Raw genomic sequence first — 27,096 nt, forward strand, 5'->3', positions numbered from 1 at the left:
CTGGCAGTGTAGTCTAGCCTCGAGGATTCGCGCTATAACGCAGTTTACTTGCGCAGTCGACCGGTAATGACGACACCTGTATTTCATTTCTTGTTTTGCTGTCTTAAGAAAATTTACTTTTCGGTGGAGGTGATGACTTCGAAGTTGGCTTGCATTTATAGATTATTGCGTTCAAACAACAGTTTGTCCTCAGCATTCCTTTGAAAACTGCAGAGATTTTTTTTAAAAATTGGAATAGATTGCGCTGAAAGCTACTGCTGATGGATATACCTGGCTGCTCTATGCCTAATATTGCCAGGTGGCGCTCAGGCGACAATATACTCAAGCACTACTTAATTCCGTCAAGGAGAATTGTCAAAAGAGGCAATCACTCGGAGGTGTCTGCAGATTGACTAGTTTCCAAGTATGAATCGGAGATCTTCAAACGCTATATATAGTATACAGCGACACTTCAGCGCAGACGCAGGCGACAAAGCTAATGCGAAGAAATGTTGTGTGAAGTGAACGCCTGAATACTTCTGCAAGGCATAGCCTGAAACAGAGGTTCGTTATTGAACAAGAAAAGTTTGACTAGACGCTTTAACGACTACTTGGAGATGTCAAGCCCTATACGCCTGTTATAACGGCAAGTTGCAGAGCGCGGTTGTTTTCATCTGTTCTGCCTGCGGGGTAAATTATACAGCCGCCAGCAAAACGACGCATGCAAGGAGATATAACAGATCATTTAATAAGAAACAAAATAACAGAGAACACCTCTCAACGAAGAGCCATAGTTGGCACTAAAGCTTGCTGAGTGTAACTGTGAGCGACAGTAAGTTGTACGCAAGCTCAACAGAAATTTCGGAGCTACGACAACGCTTGCGGAATGTGCAGAGAGGCTGAAAATTCAGGAATGATATCGCAGTTGGATGCTCGACCAAATGCTTTCGAAAAATCGACGGCACATTTTGTGTCCGTGTCAGCTGGGTCCGTATCATATAGTGCAAATTAGTCGTTAAATTCTGCTAGCTGCTCTAAAACCTTTTCTAAAGCTGTGCTAGGCGGCAAATGGAGCTCAGTGACAGTAAACGTTATGTATACGCTTTCGCTTATAAAAAGGCTCAATAGACTTCTTATAGACTTTATTGCCTTTCTAAAGATATTTTCTTTTGTCTATTTCTACAAACAAAAGTGTGCTAAACGTGTGTGGCCATAAATCTACGGATTCTGTATGGAATCTGTATAGGATTTTTCTATAGAAAATTTATAGACTTTATTGACAAGTCTATTAACACTCTATAGACTGTCTAAATAAATTTTTCTTAGGGCGATGTCCGGAGCGAATGAATAAAAGCCCGTGTTCTTTCCATTTCTTGGGGGACACATGGCTCGAATATCAGCGAAAATTCGCCGCAACACACCGCTAAAGCATTCCTACAACTCGCAAAAGTCAGTGTTATATTGAGAACAATGCTACACGTAAACTGCAGCGCCAAGTTCAAAAGGCAGGGCTCAGCTATGTGTACGTTCTATCGCTGATGAGACGACACGACACATTATTGAAGTTTTCGTGAGCACGGTGGCAGCTTTGTTCCGGACTTGTAATCCCATGTCGATTCCTTTTTTCTCGCTCCTCATTTCTTGGCTCCTCTTTTCATTGCAGGGAGCCTGATCCCTTGAGCTGCAATTTTGTCAAGCCCGGATGAAGCTCCCAAGAATGGAAGCCGTTGTTTTTACTGATGAAATATTTAATTTGTAAATATGATGTACATACCTCAAATTTATGCTGTAAATAAAAGGGCATTTTAATCATTGTCGGGGATAGGTACAACGTTAATTCTTGCACTAAGCTCTTCGCGTTAAGGATTGCTCTAAAGACTTGTGTTATCAGCATTCAGCAGCATTATCAACGACAACCTAGCTACCTCCACTGCAGGATAAAGGCATCTCTTACCCCTCCAATTCACCCTGTCCTGCGCAAGCCAGCCGCCTTATCCTCTCAAACTTTCCGATCACATCGGCCGCCCACTTCTAGGCTTGCCTTTCGGAATCCTCACATTCAACCTAATTGACCATTGTATGTATTTCCTTGGCATTGTGGCCGCCGCGGTGGCTCGGTGGTTATGGCGCTCGGCTGCTGACCTGAAAGACACGGGTTCGGCGGCCGAATTTCGATGGAAGTGAAATGGTAGAGGCCCGTGTACTGTGCAATGTCAGTGCACGTTAAAGAACCCCAGGTGGTCGAAAATTGCGGAGCCCTTCACTACGCCTGAGTCGCTTTGGGACGTTAAACCCCCATAAACCAAACCAAACCTTGGCATTGCATGTTCTTTCCCGTGATAGCTTTACGATGTGACACATACCACGAGGCTTGCAGGATGCCATTCGTCCTGCTGGCTTCAGCAATCGTACTGCGCCTGCGTGGGCACGCAGCTCGTCGCAGCAATCTCGTTCGCCCATAGACTGCTGCAGCAAAAGAATGGCCATATTTTATGAATTTTCGTTAAATTTTTTGGCCTCAGAATTATGAGGTTTAATATTTATTGCAATACATCAGAATGAAGTCAATTAAACACACCTTTCATTTCCGTTAACGTGTCTTATTATCACATTTTCTATATTTGCAAAATGAAGGTTTATAAATAAAATTTGAGCAAAACTTCCAAAGATATGCTTGCATCCAAAAAGAGATTCAAGGAAACATTAAAATACAAAATACCTGCCTATCTAACAGTAAACATGTCTGAAAGAAAATTTATTTCAAGCTCGTAGAGTTTTCAGGCCCCCGAACAATCAATTTATGCCTTGGCGCACTCCTATTGAGCGAAGCAGTCGCTCAAACAGTCTTCGCAGCGCAGGCTTCATCAAATCTTGCCCACATGGTGTGGAAGCCCTACAAATAAAATAGATAGCATCGGAATAACGTCAGTAGATTCTTTGAAACGGCAAGTGAGTCGAACAAAACGGGCACAAATAGAAGCTGACCGAGGCACCCACCGATGTTCTGTACTGGTTCATCGGGTCTTCTTTGCCCTCTGAACTAAAGTCAGGTGATAAGGCAGCAACCGTAGGAAGTTTTTGACACTCGCTATAGCCAGAATGATTTTGCTTCGGGACAGCAGTGAGAGGATGTGCTGGCGTTATTTCGGCGGAGCAGACGTGCGCTCACCATCTGCTGACACGCGTACCTGTCGCGCTTGTTGCTTGTTAAACTTGTTCGATTTAGTGAAACTTTTTGATTTCTGAAATTATTTTCTTTCTTGGCCCTGGGGTGTTCTGTTTCGTGACGAAAAATTATAGCATAATATTCAGTAGAAATTTATAAATACGCTTTCGAGATGCGTGGTCGTCGAAAATTGTGAGGTAATTTCTTTGAGGCTTTCTTTGAGTTCAGGGCCGCATTTCTTTGACCAAAGCGCAAGCGAAGAGGCCAAAAACGAGGAAATAAACGTTAAGGTTCGTTTTCTGACCTTTCACATTTTCTGCGATTGGCATCACTCACACCTTCGTAATTTCGTAACGCATGAAAATGGAATGATTCTATTTTTCGCAAACGATTCCTGAGACGTTGAGAAGTGTAATTTATCTCTCGATTTTTTTTCCCTACACGTGCAGTATTATGTTCGTTATTTTTGTAAGAAACGTTTTCACGTAACTATGCATGCATAAGTACATGATCATCTAAAAAAAGAAGTAATGGGGTCACATGCAGAACAGGGCTTTGAGAACATGCTGGCATAAAAAATTTGCGCACAACCCGGGGAACGAGGCAGCCCACGATAAAGCTCGAGGATCTATCGGCCGAGCTGTGGACGCTAACTCGGACGTCGAAATGACGAGAGACGGCCTTAATACCCACCATGAGATTACTCAGAATTACAGGCTAGAAAGGCTAACCTTCCCTGCTCCGCATAAAAGCCTAAACAAAGAACAGGAGGTACTGTGGAGACAACTTCAAACAAAAACTCTCCCTAATCCAGCTGTCCTAAGCCATGTGCACCCGGATAGATTTAAGCCGGAGTGCACCAAATGCGGCGGCAAAGCCACCGTAGACCACATCTTCTGGGACTGTCCGAGAGATCCCCCACCAATATCGCTCAAGAGGCTCGCGCTCCCGGGCCCGTGGGAGACCTTGTTGCTCAGCTCCGACCTGGAAACCCAAGTACAGGTGGTGACGAGAGCCCAAGAGGTCGCCGCTAGTCTCCACTGACGGCCACCTAACAAGATCAACGAACCAATTTATAACTCAAGCCGATAATAAACGTTTTCCAATCCAATACTCAATTATTTAAGACCTTGAGGTGACTTGGCATGGCAAGGGCGTTATTATAATTACCCAAGAATTGCACCAGGTATAGCTAAAAATCAAAGGCATTACTGAAACTAGCGTCGCAATTTCATATTTGCACCAAATTTAGTTTCATATCGCGTGCATAAATAACGAAAACACTTTTCATTGCTGCGCCCCCTCTCAATCTCGACAAGCTTCGCGGTCATGGACTGCGTCATGAAACATGACACATGCATGATGCAATGAAAAAGCATGTGGCTTTTAGCACACATAAGGCACGCTATTCTAAGCACGCCAACGTGACCGCGCATGAACTTACCAGGTTTCTTTCTACTCGAATCAAATAATTACGTCTGTCATATTAAGAAACACTTTCTAGTAAATATCAAATGCCATAAAACGTGCCATTAAAACATGCTGTACTATTAACAAAAGAACGCATTCCTTGGGGGCGAGTGAACCTGCCGGCGGGGGCCCCGTTCACACCGGCTCAAGGTGATAAATGCGTGCGCAGCTACATACGTTTTTTTTTTCCTTGCACAGTTATAAGCGCACTATGCTGATGTTCTGGTGAATGAACGCAGTAACTTGCATGCTATTAAGTACATTGAGTGGCAGTGCCGATCGACTCCCAGACTTCGCGTTTTACTACCGCGGCCCATTCTCTGTTAGCCGGTTTCCTAATGCGGTATTTATCTGCGAGAAACCTATCGGGGCTAATTTAAATTTCATTTTATGCTACTAGGCGGATCCAACAGTGACGCAACTGGTCAATACATGCTGCTTCTGCAGTACGAAGGCATGATGCAGCCACCGATAGCTAAGGCAGCTGCGGTAGGCACGGGCAGGCGGAACATGTTTTGCCTACCATGCGAAAGTCGCTCCTGACATCAGCGCCACCGCATCTTCGTGACGTCGCGGGGTGAAGGAGGTCTATACGTGCCGCTGTGTTCTCAAGCGGGTCAAAAATAGCCACTACATTGAAAAGAAGACAAACCAAAACGCTAGCTTCAAGGCCGATGCCTCAGAATATTCAAGAACGTCACGGAAGCGTTTGAAATTGGCGTTCGAAAAATGTCAATCTTCTCAAAATTTTTAGAAATACAATGCTGTGCCCGGCAGTATTGAAACACTTCAAATTCAGAATTTGATGGTGGATGCAGGCTGTGCGGAGCGACGTTCTCGGACGTTTTCCATATGGTCTGGGCCTGCCCTTCCAATCCCCACCCTTCTATGGAGGCCTGGGAGGCGGCGCTGCTCAGCTGCCATGACCTGCAGTCCCAACGGACCTTGGTCGCCAGGGCGCGAGCGGCGCTAGACGCCATTGGGGCTCCGGAATAGGAGCGTAGCAGGCGGCGGCAGAAAGTTAGGTGGGTGGATGAGATTAATTAAGAAGTTTGAGGGGATACGGTGGCCGCAGTTGACAAAGGACAGGGTTCACTGGTGAGACATGGGAGGGGCCTTTGACCTGCAATGGGCGTTTGACCTCCTCCTGCTGCTGCTGCTGCTAGTGCGGCTCGCGTGTCGAGATGAGTTCCCAACCATAACAATAAATTATTCAGTCAATCAATGTTTATTTCACGAAAAAGAATACAGATGATGAAAATGAATGTCTAAGAGAGCATGTAAATGAAATTATATATTAATCATTACCTACGAAAAAAATGGTGGAAATCTCCTTGGAAGAATTTTTGTTTATTGCACCATGCACAAGCACGTGTACTTGTTCTAAAAGTGAGCAAAGAAAAATTTCCGAGCACAGACGACCACAGGACGAGGAAAAGACATGTATGACACATGACATACAGGGTGTTTTGTTATTTAACCATTTACAGATTAAAAAAAAAAGGCGCTGATAGTATCGTGAGCGCCGCCTTCACGGAAGGTATACTCGGCTAGGCGGACAGAAAATAATGACATAACGGTCAAATTTATTTAATTAATTAGCCAAATTTAGTTAATTGCCTTTTTAACTCATCACTTTACGCTGCGTATGGCAATCGCATTATTGAAGGCTGTAAAAATTCATAGCTAATACATTTTGCAGCATGTCTAAAGGCAACAGATATTGAGGCATTCGCAACTGAATTTTCAGCCTTTTCGGATCCGATTCGGGAGCTGAACGCTCAGAGTACGCCGGAAATCGCGCCCATGATACTGCGCAGGAGACTGACGAAATGATGACGACAAACCGACGGCACCAAGCCTAGCTCCGACTGTGGCAGGCAGGCGCTCGAGAAGAGTGCATATTCGCCGCTTCCGTGAGCAGCACGCGCTCTTTTCCGTCATTGGCATTGAACTTAGAGGCACGTTTCCTGCCGTCAGCGACTTCTTAGAAGCAGCACGGTGATAACGCGCAAGATTTCCCTTTACGCTCTGGCTCGAACAAGAAAGGGCCGGTGGCTTATCGGCTTGCGATTTATTATTTTTCACCGGAATCTCCACTGGTACGCTGCCGACTGTCGATTCTGTTAACAGAACGAACAAGGCTGCTGCAATACTATACATATGAACTCTGAATGCGCCATGGAATGGCAGGGCAGCTGCAACCGCTATACTCGTTGATCGAGAAGGTGCAGATGGTTGACGCCTGTGTAAAAACGAATGGCAACGCTCGCCTCGCCTCAAGACTCTACGCCTCCGAGATTATTGGCGCCCGGTGCTGTCACATACGATGTTCGCTAAAATGCACAAACTGTTCCGGACCACACGATATATGCTTCATTCAAGGAAGGAAAAGAGAGTTATCCTGAGTGAATAATTCGAGATAAACGTTCTCGGCTACGTTCGTGTATGCCCCGAAGAAAGCATCCGTCAAATCGTCGAGGCCGCTGGATCCTCCCTCTGTTCACTCTTAAGAGTGCTCAAGAAGCATAGTTTTTATCCTTACCACATATCGCTGAATCAGTATCTCAGTGAAGGCGATTATAAAAAGCGGCATGAATTCAGCAACGGCAGGCGTTGATCAAATGTGACGAAGGCTCAGACTTTTTTAGGAACGTTCTGTGGACGGACGGGGCCCAAGCCGTAATGGGGAAGTCAATGCACACAACGCTCACTACTGGTCTGATCAGAACCCGCACTGGCTCCGGGGACACCACCACCAAGTCCAGTGGTCAGTGAATGTCTGGTGTGGCATTTACTCAAATCGAGTAGGGGGGCCGTACTTTCTGGAAGAAAATCTAACAGAAAAGTCATACACAGAGAGCATTCTAAGCGGTGCTGTCAGCGATTTCTTGTCCGAGATCCCGTTAAGTCAAGTCCACGGCTCGTGGTTTCAGCCTGACGGGGCGCCTTCGCACTTCTCATCGCGTGCAAGGGATTGGCTCGACAGCAACTTCCCCGGTCAGTGAAATAGGGCGCGGTGGAATCATCTTCTGGCCACCTAGGTCATCCAACTTAGCTCCATCTTCTTTCTTTGGGGTTACGTCAAGAACAAAGTCTACGCAACTGAACCCGGAGACGTGGCAGACCTCAAACAAAGAATCATCAAGACATGTGCGAATATACCCCCGCAGGTTGTGAAACGAGTGCTGCAGTCGATGAAGGAGAGATTCATGGGATGCGTGGCGGTTGAAGGCAAGCACTTTGAGCATTACTGACGAATGAAACCTAGCCACCGAGATACGACGGGGAAACAATCAGTTCACGTCTTTTGGGATTACTTTTGATGAAAAATAATAAAGCACGAGCAAACAACTTGCACACCATTCCTTTCTTGGTCGAGCCAGAGCGGAAAGGGAAATTTTGCGCGTTATCACCGTGCGTATACTCATCATCATCATCAGCCTTACTACACCCACTGCAAGGCAAAGGCGTCTCCCATGCCTCTCCAATTAACCCTGTCCTTTGTCAGCTGCATCCACCCTTTGCCTGCAAACTTCTTAATCTCATCCGCCCACCTAACCTTCTGCCGCCTCCTGCCACGCTTACTTTATCTAGGAATCCACTCCGTTACCCTTAATGACCAGCGGTTAGCTTGCTTTCGCATTACATGCCCTGCCCAAGCCCATTTCTTCCTCTGGATTTCGACTAGGATGTCATTAACCCGCGTTTGTTTCCTGATCCACTCTGCCCGCTTCCGGTCTTTTAACTTTACACCTGTCATTTTTCTTTCCATGGCTCGCTGCGTTGTCCTCAACTTGAGCTGAACTCTTTTCGTTAGCATCCACGTTTCTGCCCCGTAGGTGAGTATCGGTAAGATACAGCTGTTGTACACTTTTCTCTTGAGGGAAATTGGTAAACTGCCACTCATGATCTGAGAGAACCTGCCATATGCGCTCCACCCCATTCTTATCCTTCTAGTTATTATCCCTATCATGATCCGGATCTGCTGTCACTACCTGCCCTAAGTTTCCCTTGCTAGGCTGTTGAACATTACCTTGGTTTTCTGCATGTTAATTTTTAGACCCAGCGTTCTGCTCTGCCTGTCTAACCCATTAATCATGATTTGCAGTTCACCTCCTGAGTGACTCAGCAAGGCAATGTCATCAGCGAATCGCAGATTATTTAGGTATTCTCCATTTACTCTTATTCCCAACTGTTCCCAATTCTTGCCTCGGAATACCTCCTGTAAACAGGCGGTGAACAGCATTGGCGAGATCGTGTCTCCTTGCCTGACGCCCTTCCTTATTGGAATTTTATTGCTGACTTTATGGAGGACTATTGTAGCTGTGCAGTTGCTATATATATCTTCCAATATTTTGACATAAGGCTCTTCTACCCCCTGATTACGCAATGCCTGTATGACTGCTGAGGTTTCCACTGAGTCGAATGCTCTCTCGTAATCAATGAAGGCTATATATAGAGGTCGGTTATATTCTGCGCATTTCTCTATCACCTGATTGATAGTGTGAATATGATCTATTGGGGAGTATCCTTTACGAAAGCCTGCCTGATTATTTGGTTGATTAAAGTCTAAGGTTGCCCTGACTCTATTAGCGATAATCTTAGTAAATGCTTTGTAGGCAATGGATAGTAAACTGATCGGCCTGTAATTTTTCAAGTCCTTGGCGTCTCCCTTCTTATGAATTGAGATAATTTGTGCATTCTAACAAGCTTCTGGTACAGTCGAGGTCATAAGGCATTGCGTAGCACGATGTCCCCTCCGTCCTTCAACAGATCTGCTGTTACCTGATCCTCCCCAGCTGCTTTTCCCCTTTTGATTGCTTCTAAGGCTTTCTTTACTTCATCTTTCGTTACTGGCGGTATTACGCATTGCTGTGCACTACTGACTTTCTCATTAACGCACTGATTACATTGGCTACTGTACAGGTCTGTGTAGAACTCTTCGGCTACGTTAACTATCTTCTAAGAGCACTTGCTGCTGGGCTAGTTGGTTTTGGTTCATAATTAAATAGCTTTTAGGCGCAAAAAAGAGACAAGACACAAGGGTAGGTGACAGGACGAAGCGCCAACTTCCAACTGATTTTATTGCATGCGTGAAAGGTACTTAAATAGCTTGTCGTCACATGTGCAGATGGGTCACCTAAAGCTCAAGTACGACTTGATAAGGCGCGCTCCAGGAATTTCTTTTCACAGTCATACAATACTATCGATGTGTCACTTACGCACAGGTCGCCTTTCTTTTTGATAAAAAACGCTTCTATCAACTCCCTAGCATTAGTATTCCAGCTTTTGCCCAGAATGCGCACATCAGTGAAGCAAGGCTCACAATTGCGGGACGGGCACTTACTAGTGTGCTTATTTAGATGTGTGCCTTCCTTTTTCTGTTCTACGTTTCTCTCATGTTCCCTCGTTCGCTCATTCAGGCACCTGCCAGTCTGGCCTATGTTGTAGATTGTTGTAGGATGTTGTAGATTTGTTCTATTCAGTTCCTCATGGCCCCTTGTTCTCCGCTGTTAGGGAGTGTATTGAGGAAAATGACCCGATTTCTTTTCAGAACTCAGCCGGTATTTCCATAGATGACTTTTTAACCTTATTACAGTTTTACCTGGAATCTACTTTTATCACTTTTGACCAGCAGTTTTTTCTGCAGAAATCAGGCATATGCATTGGGTCCTGTGTGGCACCGGTGCTATGTCACATCTTTTTATCTCATATTGACCAAGCTCTGCCGCAAGCTTTACCCATTGACAAGGTTTTTAAAGTATTTAGGTATGTTGATGATTTTATGATTGTTTTAACTAAAGAAGGTCTTTACAACCTTAAGAAAACGGTGGACAGTGTTTTATCTGCCTTTAGAGAGCATGGAAAAGGTCTGGAGTTCACACACGAACTACCTGCTCATGATTCATTACAGTTTTTAGACTTGAAAATTGAGTTCTGTGGTGATCGGGTCTGTTGGTCTTACTTTCCGCGTGCAAAGAAGCAGCTGCTACTTTTTGACTCCTGCCATTCCAAACTTGTTAAACGCGGGATTGCTTCGCTTTGCCTTGAATCCGCTCTCAAGAAGTCATGCCCTCACAAAATACGGGACAGTTTTTATAACCAATTGGCTAGGCTTTTTGCAGCCGGGTTCCCCGTTCGCTCGTGACTGCGGTGGTTGAATGTCTCCTAAACAAGACAAAGAATGGTACTGGTAGAGCTAGGCCAGAGGTCCCTCGAGAAGAGGTAAGACCAGTGGTGGTGCCATACGTGCATCGCGTGGCCCATAATTTGAAAAAAGTTGCCAGCCGCCATGCTGTACGGCTCGCCTTTTCGGCACCGAGAAAGCTAGGTGGCCTTTGCTCCCGTACTGATAAAGAGAACAGCAAGGAACGAGGCTGCGGAACAAAGCACAGGAGACCGTTCGTAAAATGTGCTGAAGGGGTGGTCTACGAAATCCCCCTGTCTTGCGGGCACTCCTACATAGGCCAGACTGGCAGGTGCCTGAATGAGCGAACGAGGGAACATGAGAGAAACGTAGAGCAGAAAATGGAAGGCACACATCTAAATAAGCACACTAGTAAGTGCCCGTCCCGCAATTGTGAGCCTTGCTTCACTGATGTGCGCATTCTGGGCAAAAGCTGGAATACTAATGCTAGGGAGTTGATAGAAGCGTTTTTTATCAAAAAGAAAGGCGACCTGTGCGTAAGTGACACATCGATAGTATTGTATGACTGTGAAAAGAAATTCCTGGAGCGCGCCTTATCAAGTCGTACTTGAGCTTTAGGTGACCCATCTGCACATGTGACGACAAGCTATTTAAGTGCGTTTCACGCATGCAATAAAATCAGTTGGAAGTTGGCGCTTCGTCCTGTCACCTACCCTTGTGTCTTGTCTCTTTTTTGCGCCTAAAAGCTATTTAATTATGTTAACTATCTTATCCATATTGCTAATGACATTGCTCTGCTTGTCTCTTAACGCATACACCTGGTTTTTACCTATGCCTAGTTTCCTCTTCATCGCTTTTAGGCTACTTCCGTTCTTTAGAGCATGCTCGATTCTCTCCATATTAAACTTCCTTATGTCGGCTACCTTGCGCTTATTTATTAACTTCGATAGCTCTGTCAGTTCTATTATGTCGGTAGGGTTAGACGCCCTCATGCTTTGGCGCTTCTTAATCAGATCTTCCGTCACCTGAGATAGCTTTCCGTATCCTGTCGAACTGTCCTACCGCCTACTTCTAATGTCAACATGTGGCCAATATAATATGCTTCGCGACATAGCTGACACTGCCTAGGCCTCGCTCTCCAGTACAATCGACGGACGGCCATCTTGCCCCGGCAGGAGCGAGGTGGAGGGGCTCGAGACGTCACTGACGTCACGGAAAAAGCAGCCAATAGCTGCAATCCGGTCGCCGGCCGGATGCGTTCATCCGCTCGAAAGTTGAAGTTGATCAATTTTCCATCCGTTCGCCGGACGGAATGGACCCACTCGCAGGCGGAAGCCGCTCAAAAACGATCGTACGACGGCCCTTACGTAGCATCGTGGGCGCGATTTCCGGCGCACTCTGAGCGTTCAGTTCCCGAATCGGATCCAAAAAGGCTGAAAATCCAATCGCGAATATCTCAATACCTGTTGCACTTAGGGACATGCTGCAAATTGTATTTGCTTTGAATCATTACAGTCGCCAAAACTGCGATTGCAATATGCAGCGTAAAGTGAAGAGTTAAAAAAATAATTATCTAATTTTGGCTAATTAATTTTTATCGTTATTTTTTTATCTTGTGTCCGCCGAGCCGAATATACATTCCGTGAAGGCGGCATTCACGATACTATCTGCGCCTTCTTTTTAAAATCTGTAAACGGTTAAAACAAAAAATTGGCGGTGGTTTAGCTCTGGTTAAACCTGGAGTGACGCGATAGCTACCGTTTCGCTGGGCGTACCCTCTTCATCTTTGTCCCACTTGACATGGCGCATGCGCACCGCTGTTGCAGCTCGGATTTGCCGGCGCGCCGCGCCGCCGGCAGCAGCAGTTGCTCCGCACCACGTGACTGGTCACGTGACCAACCAGGTGACCACGTGAGCGCCGCCACCGTCCCGTGCCGCCGCCACGGTCACGTGCCACCGCCACACTGAAGGCTCGAAATGCTACCGTAATGTAGCTATCGCTACAAAAAACACCCTGTATATTAATTGTAAACGGGTTTACTTCTCGCTCAAGTACAAATATAAACAGTGTGTTAGCAATGTTTTAGCAATATAGACTGTTAGCATTATTTTCAAATAGGCTTTCTGAGTTAATTATAGCGATCTCTTCGGCATAGCGTTGTCCGGTGGTGTGCTTTAGAATACAGCAGATGCATTTTTACCAGTTAACTGTTTAACTATTACAGATAGGCTCCTAATTTATTAACATCTTTGTAGCTCACCGCAAATAATACCCATATCAGTTTTTATATTTTTGAAAACACCATTATAAGTCGCCGCTGCAGAGCAAGGAATTTTGTGGCTGCTCACGGGCTGAAACCGCTCTGTTGGAGAGAGCGCTAGCCACGCCTACGAGCTCGAGCATGCAGTGCACTGCGGCTCCAGCGGCGCTGACGTATCGTGCTCTTTTCGCAGCGCCCATGCTAAGCCATTCTAAAGTGTCCGTACTAAAGTGCCCTCCCATTATCGCTCCGGCCCACTCACAACAGTCTAGATCGTGCGCCCGAAGGTGCACGAAACCAAAGACGAAACCTGTCCCGCTGTCCACCGGCGCGTGCACCCACCTCTCGGCCGCACGATGGCGCCACATTATGAAGTAGGTGAAAAAATAGAACGAGAGAGCCGGCAGTGAACCGGTGAACCACTCGACCACTGATGCGGCAGGCATAGCAGAATTACTCATGGAGGCGCTGCTAGCGCTGCTCTAGTTTACGAACGACCTGTTGTGGCGGGATTTCGTGGTGGCTGGTGGCGCGCCTATTATGCCGCTTGTTCCGCTTTTGCGGGGCAAACCCCGGTGACCGGGGCAAGCAGCAACAGTCGGGCTCTTTCCGCTATACGAGGTCGCCGCGCCCAAATAATGGTCGTCATGGTCAATGCCACATCCTCAGCAGCGCCTGTGACGTCTCCTGGCAGTTGACAGCGGAGCCCTTGGACCTCGGTTAACAGCCGCGGCGAACGGTAGGAATGCGTGCAACAGGTGTTAGTGTCCTCTGACGCGCTCGGCGCGTGTATGCGTCGAAAGGAGCGCATTGTTTCCTCGCGCAGTGACCATATGCAAGTGAAGATAGCATTTTTTATTTTCAATTATGTCGCGTTTCGTAGTTGTCAAGTGTCCAGAATCGCGGCTTTTTTTTTTTTTTATGCATAATGCGTGGGAACGCTAGGCGAGCGCTGTAGGTATACAACAGCGACACGAATTAAACAACTGGGGTCTGATTTCGCTAAGAAAAGGAAGTGCCAGGACGATGCCCTCCTTGAAGGTAATTTTAACCCTGAGTACGTGGATTCCCCGAGTCGGTTACGTATTGCGCTGACAGCGGAGACATTGGACCGCATAGCAGCAAACTGTTATGTTATGAGCTGCCTGTTTCTTAATCAAGCAGTGCACTGTGGCGGCTGCTGTTCGCACGAGCGCAGACTGAGACTGGTTTTAGTGTCTAGCTGCGTGCGTAAACCGTAGAAGTTTTTGTTTTGTTTTTTTCTCGCAGGAGGCATATGTGGTTAGCAAAATTTCTTCCCGAATAGTACCTATATTTCATAACATTTTACGTGATTTAGAGAGGTGGTACAGCATGCAAGAATGTGTGAAATTTGTGACTGTAATTTGCACTATTTGCAGCCAATGAACTAGAATGAAGGCATGTTTAAGCAATGCCTCTAGCTGGCAAACTCGCAAGTTCAAAAGCAGCTTTATTATGGGTATTTCGTCGGGGTTGTCTGCTAATCTTATTAAATGTTGGAACAGTATTAGTTCTGCCTAAATCACCAAAATGGCTAGAGGAACAGCTTCACTTCAGTGGAGGTCGCTTGCAGAGTCTAGCAGTGCATTCTTATGGCCACTCATGTTCACATCACATCACTTTACTACCTTAAAGACCCCCAATTAGGGGCTGTTACATAAGGGGTGGGTACCCTTTTAAAAGCTTTTAATAGTACCCATTTCTCATTTTTTTTCCTTTGTCATCACGAGGTAGTTCTAACTTTTTAAGCACTCTACACCAGTGACGATTTTTCACATTTCTATAAAATTATCCAGAAAATTTCTCCTATACCTCGAGCTTGGCACATGATGGCCTTAGTTACTTATGTGCCATAAAACCCACCACAACACATAAGGGGTGGGTAAAGATAGAATCAAACTTTATGCACAAAGATGTTATTCGTTAAATATGGCAGTTCACATCAGTGGCGTAAATGGATGTTTTCTTCGTAGCTGCTGCGGCTCCCTTTAAAATCCTGGCAGGAAACTTTTTGACTACATTGGCTTCAGCCTTCAACTACTTGGCATTTTTATTTAGGATTGCAAAGTGGAAGCTGCAAGCAGTATTTAGAATCCAATCTTGCCTTGTCTTGTATGTGTTAAGCAGTGCTGGTGGATTAGGTCGTATGTTAACCGAGTAGCTGACAGGCACCTTTCTGCACACAGAGCATACCTTGGGCTTGGTGTCTGCGGTATGGATTGCAAAACAGTCAGTGGGTAAGTATTATATTTCCTTGGCTTCTTGGTGCTTGAAATCCCACTAGAGCAACAAGTAAAAGTGGTTCATCATCATCATCATCATTTATTGATCCCTTAAGGACCCTTCACAGGGCATTACATAAGGGGGGGGGGGACATACATAGAACAATACAGAATAAAGCCAAAGAGGTTGAAAAAAAAAGAGAGAAAACCAAATCTAGTAAAACATATATATAAACATACAATGAGGACAATTAGGACAACGAATACAATCAATAACATCAAATGTGAACACAATTAATACAGTTACAAAAAAAATCAACCGAGTAGAGAAGGGGAATTACAAATGAGTTGCTCAAGCACATCAGACTAAGGGTGTGAAAAGAAATATAGACGGATTTAATCTTCGAAGACAGACAGTAACCGCTCTTTGAATTTGACAGTCACTTTCCATGACAGTAGTATCTGGCGATTCATTACATTCCTGTATTGCAATTAATAGAAATTATTTATTAAAAGCAAATGTTGATCCATGCAGGCACTGTATACTTAAGCTAGTGACAAGACAGTTAAATTGGGGCCAGCACATGCTTTTTAAAAATCTTATTGTATGAAATGCATAGGAAAAAACAGTCCTGACATGATGTAGATAAGAACATATAATCAGCTAGTTGACTTATTTTAACAAGGAGGAAGTACATGCTTTGCACAAACATGGGTGAATTTCTGTTTCCAAGTTGGCGTGCTTCTGGTAAGCCTGGTGGTTTCACAGGGTAGGGTGACAAAAGCAGATGCAGGCATCAGCATAAATGCCTCAATTTTTGTTACAGGTCACGGTAATGGAGGCAAAAGAGTGGCCCTACTAACTCTTTGCAAGCAGGAATCAAGTGCTAATATTGCATGATGATGCACTATATTGTGATGGAGCACTTTGAAATTGTACAGTTTGAAGCAGTTAAAAGTGGTGTATACTACTCGACTGCATTGCTGCACCCCTTTCCGGCAGCTATTGAGACACTTGACGGAGTGACTGTTCATATATAGAGACAGGTCAGTTTGCTTATGTCAATCTGTGGCGCTCCTGAATGGTCAATACCAGCATGCCTGTAGCAGCATGCAGTACTATATGCCACCTTTTCTCCAAACAGTGCATCATGCAGGAAGAAACGCCTCATGCTTAGACTTATTATTGGTATAAAGGCATAAAGTCATGGACAATACTTAGACCGCGACTTTGGCATGTAAATTGGGTTCAGGTGTAGACTTTTTTCTTGCTTTATATGAAAACTGGCAGATGTTGGTGCCTTAAAAGTAGCATCAGCTGCCTTATTTCGCAGATGAATATGAGAGAAGCAAATGGTTTATGGGTGTTTAACGTCCCAAAGCGACTCAGGCTATGAGGAACGCCGTAGTGAAGGGCTCTGGAAATTTCGACCACCTGGGGTTCTTTAACGTACACTGACATCACACAGCACACGGGCCTCTAGAATTTCGCCTCCATCAAAATTCGACTGCTGCGTCCTGGACCGAACCCGCGTCTTTCGGGCCAGCATCCGACCGCCATGACCACTCAGCCACCGCGGCAGCTCATGAAACAAAGGGGGAGGCGCAGGGAGAGATGAAAGTAGAAAAGAAAAAAAAAACGCAGAACAGAACCATTTGTACTCTAGAATACGGACCTCCAGATGCATGTTCACATAGCAATGTCAAAACTGTGTAATAACTTGGTGTGATACGTTGAAGACAAACAGATATGAAATCAGTGACAGGGCGACATAAGCTGCAAAAAAAAAAGTGTTTTAATGAGACAGCATGTTATTTTAATTGCCTGCAAAAAGTTTTGAAAGTAACGTGCATTCAGTGCACTCAGTTACACCTGGGCATGTATGCCCTTACATTGTTGGTATTATAGAAGGTGTCCAGTGCTCCGTTTGTGTAGCAGCAAGAGCATTGCAAACTAACCTATTCTTTGTAAAATGTTCCTTGTGTAAGGGGTACCAAACTGGAGACTATGAAGGAAAGTTTATCTTCACTTGGAGTGTGTGGTGTAGGGTCAGTGCTAAACTCTGCAAATGAGTAAATCAGAAGGTTGATCTTGTTATTGTACTATACACTTGCCAATGGGGATGGTGCATTTCACTCTATGAGAGAGGAAGTCTTGGATGTCATTTGTTGTGTTGCTGCATCACCATCAAAAACCACTGACGTCCTACCACGCTGTGAGCTTTACTAAACTCTTGATAATTTGAACTCGAAGGTGACTGATAATGTATTCACATTATGCAAAGTCTAAAATATGAGCAAAGGTCCACTTGATGTTGACAGGTCCATGCCAGGGAACATGACACAAGCAGCGAGTTTGAATAAATGAGAGCCCATTGCAGTTGCTCATGGCGCATTTTCACCTGCAACATTTGCGGTCTTGGAACACTAATTTCTCTCTCCAGCTGGATTTAATGTTCCCTTTTAATTCTCCTTTAGTGATTTCCTTTATTGATGAGGACTTATACTCCGTGTCATACATAGCAGTCAACGCTGCTGAAGCTAGCGCACCTGTTTGTACAGGCGAAGTCTGCACCCAAAAAGTAGTTTGTCGTGCAACCAAAGCGAACACAGGCATATTTCATTGCGGCATCTCAAATACCGTGACTGCAATAACCTCCTGCACATCATATTACCTCTTAACTTATTTTCATCCTTCGACTCATCGAGATTTTGAGATGCAAAGATGACGTGGTGGTATGATATGCTTCTGGTAGGAAGAATTGCTTACTCCAGCCGCACCTAAAAAGTAGTTCACTCGATGAAAATTAAGAGCCAGAGGGCCTGAACACTGAGTGCCTCACAGCTTCGACCGTGATTTTGAGCGCTACCGCTTCATTTTCAACCGTTTTTTACATTTGCCTAAACGCTCGCTGAGGCTTCGAGAAGAACAAATGATACAAGGTAGAGTATTATGGTTTCACAAACGCACTACTTCTGCAGCCTCTGCAGCATTGCCTGCTATGTGTGAGACAGTATAGTTTGAATTCTAGCACTCTCTCTTGAGTAACATTGAGAAACTCTTGTGACCCTTCTTTTTCATAGCAATTAATCCTACAGCAACGCTGTGCTAAACAGACTTGCGTTGCCGTGTCTGTAGTAGTATTGTGTTTCATGCAGGGCGGACGATGACAGCTGGAGTTGGGACACTGACTTTGAGGATGAGTCAGGCTACGAGGTGCCACTGCAGGCTGGAGATTATGAGCCTGTTGGCTGGCCTTCACAGCACGATGCAAAACTTGAGACCAAGCCTGGTAAGTTGGCTCACTGAAAGCTGTTTAGGTGGTCTTGCTCCGCCAGGCCTGCTAGAGGGCGACCATGGAAAATAACACTTTGGCGATCTACATTCATCTGTGCAGTTTAATATGAATGATTGCCACAAATGCTGACTTACGAGGCCACGGTCATCATCTAAATATATGCACAATTGGTGACCATTGCTGCACCTTAGATTGCTGTTAGATTCATTCATTCCGCATACTCATACGACATCAGTGTATCGTCTTTGAAAGCTGAAATTAACTTGTCGCTTCTTTCCCATCGCCGGCGCATTGCTAGCCTCTGCCTTTTTCACAAATTCTTCAACGGTTCATTGCACGAAGCACCCTACATCGTACGCCGCATGCACATATCTCAGCGCACTGGTCATCCGCTCCAAGTTGTCCGTCCACGCTCCCGTACTACTACATTCTCGGCCTCGTTTTTTGCCCGAGCAGCATCTGACTGGAACGGCCTTCCCCACCAAGTCGCCGCCATTACCTGTCCATCAAGATTCCACCAGGAGATAACGCAGATGATGTTAGACTAGAACCTCATGTTATATCCGTAGCCCCACCCCTTATGTAATACCCCTGAATTGGGGTCTTTAAGGAAATAAACTGAACTGAACTGAACTTATGTTCGGAACTCATCGTTGGCAGTGTTTGGCCTACTTCACCTGTCTTTCCTATTACCGCCAGTTATTCCTGTGCAGTCCCAAATAGCGAGCAGTAACTTATCCAGACTTCCTAAGTGGAAAAAACGGTAGAGAGTCGTGACGGAATCAAAAATTACGATGGGGGGCAACTTCAAAAGCTGTAAAGTAGCATATGCTAGATAAAAAATGTGATTTGTTTTAGCTGAAACCAAAACACAAAAGTGAATACACCTGAAAGTTAATGCAAGGACATGCAGTGCTAAGGAAGTATGAACAGTACATACAAAAAGGGCATATTCGCGAGTGGAGTAGATCTGTAAACATCGAGGAAATAAGCTATTTCGCAGGTACAGGGTGGCCAAGGCATAGGACGGAGGCAGATTTACTTAATACTCTTTTATTCTGCAGTAAAAGTAAAAGATCCTTGCACACTGCAACTTTGGAGAAATTAAAAGCTAATTATGATACCTAAAATTTAAATATTACGTGATATTACGTGTCTTGTTCCTGTACAAAACATGGAACAAGACCAGAACAGGTACAGGAACAAGACATGATCAATAAATACTTAAGGCGAGAATGACAACAACCTGGTTGTCCTGAACCTGCTCTCGTTGATTCACTTAGCACCTTGTGGCAGCTAATTGTAATGATCTAGCAGGGTGAACCCTAACAGCTTGTATGCAATATGCACTCTTTGAAAAGGACTGTGGTATATGCTGGGAAGTTGCTTTACAGGATCCACAAGAACCATAGGCATATTTTTACATTGAGGGAGCACACATTACGATTATTTTGGTTTTTATTTTTTTTTTTTTTACATTGGTGTGAGCCCATAAACATGGCATCATTTTTTATTTTTCCATTTCAGCGGCTGCTTTGAGTCGTCCGCTGCCTCCAGTGCCATCCAACCCGGTGAGCAGTCCTTTTGCAAGCTTTTCTGGTGTGCTTTGAAATTTTATCTGCCATGCCAGCCAGCATGTGCTCTTGAAACGTGGTTTTGACTTTCTTTAAAATGCCTTGAAGGGCTGACACTGCTTGGGAAGAACACTTAAGAAAAATGATGTTTTCTTTGAAACACTGTGCAGCCAGACACTTGCAAATTCTGTGGCAAATTTAATATTTAAAGTTGGCAAATTGATACATTGCGTTTTCCTCACAATTACAGATTGCTAATACTGGTATTTCGTTGGAATGCCTGCTTGGCTCCAGACTGCTTTGTCTAACCCACACATTGTTTGTGTGAAGAAAAATTTTTGATGTGTCTTGTTTTGATAATTGAAACTTATGCATGTACATGAAGTTTGAGCTTGTGGTTTTCACATCACCGCACTGCAGCTTGTAGCTGGCACTCTGCTCCGGGACAACACTGTTGCTATGGTCACATCTACCACTTTGACTGCCGTGCACATGACCAAGCACGGGCTGCAAAACGTTTGCTTGCCTTTCAAAGGAATGTATTAGCGACAACCTTATACCTGCGTGTAGGTTGTGTTGCATATCAGGTGTTTCGCACTAATTTAGGGCATCAGCTTATGTTCTACCTGTCTGAGTGCTGGAAGAATGAATGCCTTTCATGGGCATGCAGCCAACATTGCACTTTCACTGTGGTGTGCTGAGGAATATAATAATGCACATGGCAGTATGTTTCAAATTCTCACTGCTATCTGACTATCAGGATTTAGGACGCATACTACAGCAGCCAGCTGAGCATGTTCATAGCGAAATAGTAGAGTTCATGATGCTGGAAAAGGTGCCTTCATCTTTTCCTTCCTTGTGCATTTCATGCCAGTAAATGTAATGATGATTTGTTTCCTTTCTTCGGAGACATTCAGATCTCTCCAAATGTGGTTATTCGGCAGTGATGAAGCGGGAGACGATGATGTAGATGAAGAAATATATTTACAGAATTTACAAGAGTGCAAACTGCAAGTTATGGAAGTAAAGTCGCAGAGACATTTACACAAACTGTAACTTAAGTAAAATGTGCTTACACAGAGAAAGCACTCTACAGAACCCCACTTTTCGACTGCAGGTTTAGTATGTGTGCTGTAAAATTATGTGCTAAGCACGGAGCCCCTACCTAGACTGCTGTTCAATGCTTTTTCTTGCGTTTTTTTTAAAGCCTTCAGTAATAAAGAAGTTCGGGCGGTCATTCCCCGAGATCCGCCCCAGGCTTCAATAAAGCAATGAAATTCTCATACAGCCCTTGAGGGTTGGGCACAACCTCAAACCCAGGACCTTCATGCTAAAACACACACACACGCACGCAACAACAAAATATTTGAAACCCCTCTCCGCACGGGAGTTTCTCCCTTTCTATTTTGCTACCTGACATGCTGTCACGACTTTGACACGCCGGATAATAACTGCGTACATTCCCTTTCACTGAGTTCCCCACGGTCATCAGTGTGTTTGCTCACGCGAGACTTATGGGAACCAGACATGTTGGCTAATCAATCTGATGTCCAGAGCGGCACAGCGACTTCAAGGTATTACAGTAATTAAAATAGAGTTAGTTAAACTAATGAAATTAAATTAAAATGAAGCCTACAAGTCTGTTCGGTGTGGCAGCTTCTGTGGAAAACCCCTCCCACCTTGGTCGGCCGAGTGGTCAAGCCTGCTGTAGGCACTGTTGCCATGACTACATTGCTGTTTTGCCAAAGAATCCCAGTGTTCTTTTGCAAAAAAAAAGGACAAGATTTCCGGGACGCTTTCTGCTATGCAGCTAGCTCGGAGATCCGGTGGCCTCTCCCAGCTTTTCCTTCCTCCATTTGCATGGATGAGGCATGCCTGCAGTGAAAACAGTACTAGCTTCCAGCCACATTGACACATCAATCCATGTACAGTAATCCCTCATTATAACGAAATCGCTTTACTCGAAATATCGTTTTATTCAAAATTTCTTCCGGTCCCGACCCAAATGCATGCATTTTAGGTCGCATTACTCGAAGCGCACGAGGAGCTTGACCCGCTTAGAGCGAAGTGGCGAGCGGAGGCATTGCCGCCACCGCGGCAACCATTTTGCGCATGCAGTGTCAAATTAATACAGCCGACGAATTAGTCTCAGGCAGGCACAGAACAGGCCACAAAAGTACCAAACCTACGACCGATGACCTGCCTAGTAACGAGTAAGTGAGTGCCGAGTGCCCCCAGCTGTTTACAGCGGATGCGAACGGAAGTGCGCCCGAACCGGTTGCAATCGCGTTGCTGGGGTCCCCCGTGATAGAATCCAAACGAAAATGAAATTTTCGTGATGCTTTGCGATGCCAGAAAACCGCGGTCTCTTGGATGCCGAAAAGTGGCCAAAAGACCGCGGGCAGACTTGCGACGTAGCATTCCATGGGGTGCGCTCGGTGAGCAAAATTTTACCGCTCTAAAGAACATTTCTGGCGCTGAAAAGCGCCAGAAAACACAAAAGAAATGTCCCTCCGATTATAAGCCCATTCACGCTTGCGAGTAGCGAGCGAGGTGAGCTTTCGGCAACGAACTTAGCTGCTCCCTGGCTGTCATAGTCGTCGCTAAGCCACATCGTTTCACATCGGCCAAAGCAGACGAAACTCTCGAAAGCGCGCGAAAACGTCATTCCTGGGAGTTTTCGCTTCAAACAAGAAGGCGACCCGCAGGTCACGCTTGCAAGTGGGAACAACGGTGTTGTCGAGCTGCTGCCTGGTCGCAAGCGACTGCTGGTCGCATGCCCTTTGCCGTGTTCGACGCGAGGAGCTACGTTAACAAATCGGGAAGACGACTTTGGCGAAGCCGGTCTAGAAATCTGCTTGCCGCTCGTCATAATCGGCCTGCATCGCAATAAGACACCGCCCCTAGCTTCGTTGCACTTTTGATGGTGCAAATAGATCGATAACTTGCCGAAAATACGAAAAATCCGAGTGTCGCCAGCAGCGAGTCAGGCTGTCAACATGGCGGGTCAACGCAACTACGGTGTTTCCCCGGCAATTTTCTCGAGCCGGTCATGCTTGATTCGCGCCATCCGACTAGACAAACGGTCTAAATGTGGGGTAGGGTCATTGAATTTTGTTCCTAGACATCTGTCAACGGCGCGTAAGTGATGCTGCGCGAACACTGACGCTCGAATTGTAGAATTAGCGCAGTGTCGTCGACAACGGTGCGTCGAAAAACTATCGCCGAAAAACTCAATTGCAAACTTCACAGCTGTACACATCGGGAAAAAAAACTGCCCAGTAATCATGCGACGCCCCTATTGCAAAACCGTTCAGTTTTCACAATCGCGCTGTGTGCCTACAGTGAGCGGCTAATCATTTTTTGAGCACAACAAACACAACCTCAGACTCGAGCCATGGCATTTCCGTGACCCACCCCCCATGAAAGCGGCCTCTGCCTTCGAAATTCCTCCATAAAAGTGGCCACTGCCTTCGCGATTCGAAATACCCCGAAGGTTCAATGCATGGGCGACGACCGCAGCCTCTTGCAATGCTTGGTCAGATTAGAGCAGGGGCTGCACGCACCCAGTAATTTAACTTGAAACAGCCAAAGTTCACTGCCTTTTTTGCACCTGAATAAAGTTTAACAAAGCACACCATCAATCTTAACACATGACATGCACCCAGCTATCACCCTGTCGCCACACATTCTCTATCAATCTTGTGGAAAAAGAGATTCACGCTTTCGAGGAATGTGTGGCGACAGGGTGATAGCTGGGTGCATGTCATGTGTTAAGATTGCTGGTGCGCTTTGTTAAAATGAGGTGATTAACCTCCCGCTGTGTGCACGTACGGTTTACGGACCATCGCGATTTTATGTTCTGGGTTTTTGTGTGTTTTATCGGTTCTTGTTTTTGGTGCCTATATAACTAACCCTTCTAAAATAAAAGTTCAGTTGTTAGAATAGCGCTCGTGTCGTCTCGTGTTTCTTCCTCTTGTCCTGTGTTTCGTGCTGCTTAAAGATGAAGGGATGAAGGAGGGAGTGAAAGAAGAAAAAGAAAAAGAAGTGCCATAGTGGGAGGAACAGCATTAAGAAGCACATCTTCACACATTTATGGCTCTTTAGGGAGTGAGTACTGTATTGGGCCATTCGTGGCATTGGTTCAGTGAACACATTGTTGCCTAAGCCTTAGCCCGCTGCAGCTCTGATGCCTTGTTTTGCACGTATGTTCTTTATCTTCCACTGTTCGCTCTGAGAGACTGTCTTATTTCCAACAAATAATACAGGAGACTTGCTACACAGCCAGAAGATATAGCACAGTGATCTGCTTACTTTTGATGCGTTCGCTGTCTGACATCACTGCATTTCACCATTTTCATATGCTAGGCAAAGACAACGCATGTGATGGCACATGCTATTTGCTATGCCTCGAACGAAAATGTAAAGGTGCATAGAGCTGCCTGCTTGCTGTTGAGCAAACTAAGCTTGGGTCTTGGAGGTACTCTCCTTCGGCAGGGATCGGTGAACAAGGTCGGAGCAACGAGTCACTTGGAGGATTAGTACTCTTGGAACTTGGGAATGGTCGGTGGTAATAGCCAGCACTGGTTAGTTGTCCAGGTTTCATCTCACCTTGTTCCTTGCCCTAATGTTATGGCACTCATGCCTTTGTAGATGGAGGGTAAATCAGGGTAGAACATAACCGGACGTTGAGCAGGCCTAGTACCTCATGAGGTCAAAGCCAGTTGTACATTTCTCTGGTTCTACCACGGAAGATCAGCGTTGGGATTAGTACTTTAGAATAGACTCCAAACACCCTCTTGGTTAGTGAAAGCAAAGTGCTGTAGTGGGGGAGGAATGTCGGAATGGGGACCTGGCTTGGGGAAGGGGACCCCAATTCTCACCCCTGTACGGTTCCCTGGCTAGGATGGTCGAAGATTGTGCCGAATGTGGAAGTATGCTTGGAGGCTGTGGGCTGCATATTTGGGCAAAGAGCAAGTGCTTGCTCTTTGCAGAGGCCTGCAAAGGAGCTCGTATCAGTGAGGATCAAATTCAAAATCTCACGCTGTTCCCACTATATCCAAATTTGCATACCACTTAACTGGCAACCTTGTTAATCTTTCACACGTTCCACTTGCCCAATGTTTTCCCAGGGCAGAGGAGGGGAGTTTGCGCATGCCCACTTCCTGGCAGTGTGGTTTAGCTGCTATGTGTCGCAGGCTGAGGATTATTATTCAGTTTTTTAGGGCAGCCCCAAACTATCAAATGCTATCAGTTGTGTGCTTATGTGCGTGGTGTTTCTGCAGGAGGACCATTGGGGTGGAGACCCATCGTGGCTGGTTAATGTGGAGCGCGCAGAAGCAGAGCGTCTACTGTCGGGTGCACGCGATGGCAGCTTTGTGGTGCGCCCCAGCCGCAGCGAGGCGCCCTTTGCCCTAAGCCTGCGATTTGGTGGGCGGCCATTTCACCTGCGCATACGCCAGCGTGCTGACGGCCGCCTGGCACTGGGCAGTGAGAAACCTCAAGAGCGCACCTTCAACTCCCTCGCGCAGCTAGTGGCGTATCACTGTCGCGAGCCCATTCTGCTCACCTCGCGAGGGCGCCCCGCAGGACGAACAACGCTCACCCAGCTGGCTGCACCCCACTGACTGTCCGCCAGAAGAGATTGACCCTTGCTGACTCACTGTTCTCTTACAGTGCCAACAGGTGTGCCTTCCAAAAGCCAGCTTTTCGAGGGCGTGAGGTTGGGGTGGAGGTTTAAGAAGTACTCGTACTGCTTACAGCAGCAAAGGCAACAGGTAGCAGTGCCTTCTGATCAGTGTCAAGGGCACGAGAGCTCAGTATTGTGCCACTTCTCTACAGACTGCCTTCTTAACTGCAACCCATGGCTACTGTCTAATGCAGCATCCTGCTAGGTGCTGACACAGTCTAGTTAGCGCAGCTAACATGTGTTTAATGCACTCAGTAACTGCTGTGCCTTTCCCTGCAAATGTGCATACTCTGGCTTTGTGTGCTGCCATTCTGCAATGCCTGCAGTATTCGTGCAATATGTGCAGTTGTGTCACAGCGATTATTGCAACTGGCAGCAGTGGCAAGCATAGAGATGCGTGTACCACTTTTGCCAGTCTTCAACCACTGGTGCCTTTGATGTGACGCAACTTCTGTTGCAGGAAGCAATTTCACCATCGTAGCTATTGCACTGCTCTCTTATCTGCACTATTTGCTCTCTATGCTTATTATCTCCAAGGCAGGTGTAGTCTAGTTGAAAAACTAACAAGCATCATTTCACTGTTGAATATGGTGGTTGCTTTACATCATATGGCAAGGCTGGCATTGGCAACACATGTACCTGGCTGCTTTATGAACGAAAGCACACTGCAACCTATTCATCTCAGTGTGGAAAATGGAAACAGGTTACTTTTTTCCAAGGGCAGCCTTTTTAACAAAGGATCTCTGTGACTGACTGGACTTGTTAAGGAATATTGCAAAGCCATTTGTTTTGCTGTGTTTGCGCCAAGAATTATTGTAAGCGTTGCACGTTGGTGCTAATTTTTACACCTGCAGTCGTCTTTTTGTTTTGTGTGCTTGTTGGAAGCTTTGTGCAATGCTTTTTGAAATAATGTATTTAAAGATTGTTTAGAATCAATGTTTATTAAAGATTGCATACCGCTGCTATTTGTAGCTATTTTCTCTAGAACCTCTTTAGAATAAAGAAATCACCAACCAAGGCTTGCCTGAATGGGACAGGGCACACCCTTGGGACTGCATGCTCCTTGGCCACTGACTGGCAAGAAGAGAATGTGCAAATTCCTGGCTGCAGTGTGGTACTCCTTGAGCTAGTCTTCTGTACATGGTGGATGAGTGACAAGCCTGACTACCTGCATCCCAGCAAGGAACCCAAAGGATGTTTATTCACAGCAGCAGGCCAAGCATATATGTGCAGAGGTGCAGCCCTTTTTCTATTGCACAATCCT

The 27,096-nt window shown here is 45.7% G+C and overlaps 2 protein-coding genes across 4 annotated transcripts in view; both read left to right on the forward strand.

The window, feature by feature from the left end:
• Positions 1–1,796, forward strand: part of LOC144126157 (putative transporter YutK) — a 36,820-nt gene extending 35,024 nt beyond the window's left edge. For both annotated transcript variants that reach the window (XM_077660133.1, XM_077660134.1), the window contains exon 13: positions 1,643–1,796. In XM_077660133.1, coding sequence (XP_077516259.1) covers positions 1,643–1,659 — 17 coding nt within the window. In that variant the 3' untranslated portion in view covers positions 1,660–1,796. The remainder of the gene's footprint in view (positions 1–1,642) is intronic.
• An 11,701-nt stretch (positions 1,797–13,497) lies between these two features.
• On the forward strand, positions 13,498–26,795 carry LOC144126159 (hematopoietic SH2 domain-containing protein homolog). 2 transcript variants are annotated; one of them, XM_077660135.1, is made up of 5 exons: positions 13,498–13,766; positions 15,235–15,285; positions 18,430–18,563; positions 20,097–20,140; positions 25,429–26,795. In XM_077660135.1, the coding sequence occupies exons 2-5, from the start codon at positions 15,263–15,265 to the stop codon at positions 25,768–25,770; spliced, it is 543 nt and encodes a 180-aa protein (XP_077516261.1). In that variant the 5' UTR covers positions 13,498–13,766; positions 15,235–15,262; the 3' UTR covers positions 25,771–26,795. The 2 variants fall into 2 exon arrangements, with proteins under 2 accessions (XP_077516261.1, XP_077516262.1); XM_077660136.1 differs by lacking the exon at positions 13,498–13,766 and adding an exon at positions 13,985–14,068 and having other exon boundaries at positions 25,429–25,917.
• Positions 26,796–27,096: the final 301 nt, after the last annotated feature.

Source organism: Amblyomma americanum, chromosome 3 (assembly GCF_052857255.1).
Source record: "Amblyomma americanum isolate KBUSLIRL-KWMA chromosome 3, ASM5285725v1, whole genome shotgun sequence".
NCBI classification, from domain to species: Eukaryota; Metazoa; Arthropoda; class Arachnida; order Ixodida; family Ixodidae; genus Amblyomma; species Amblyomma americanum.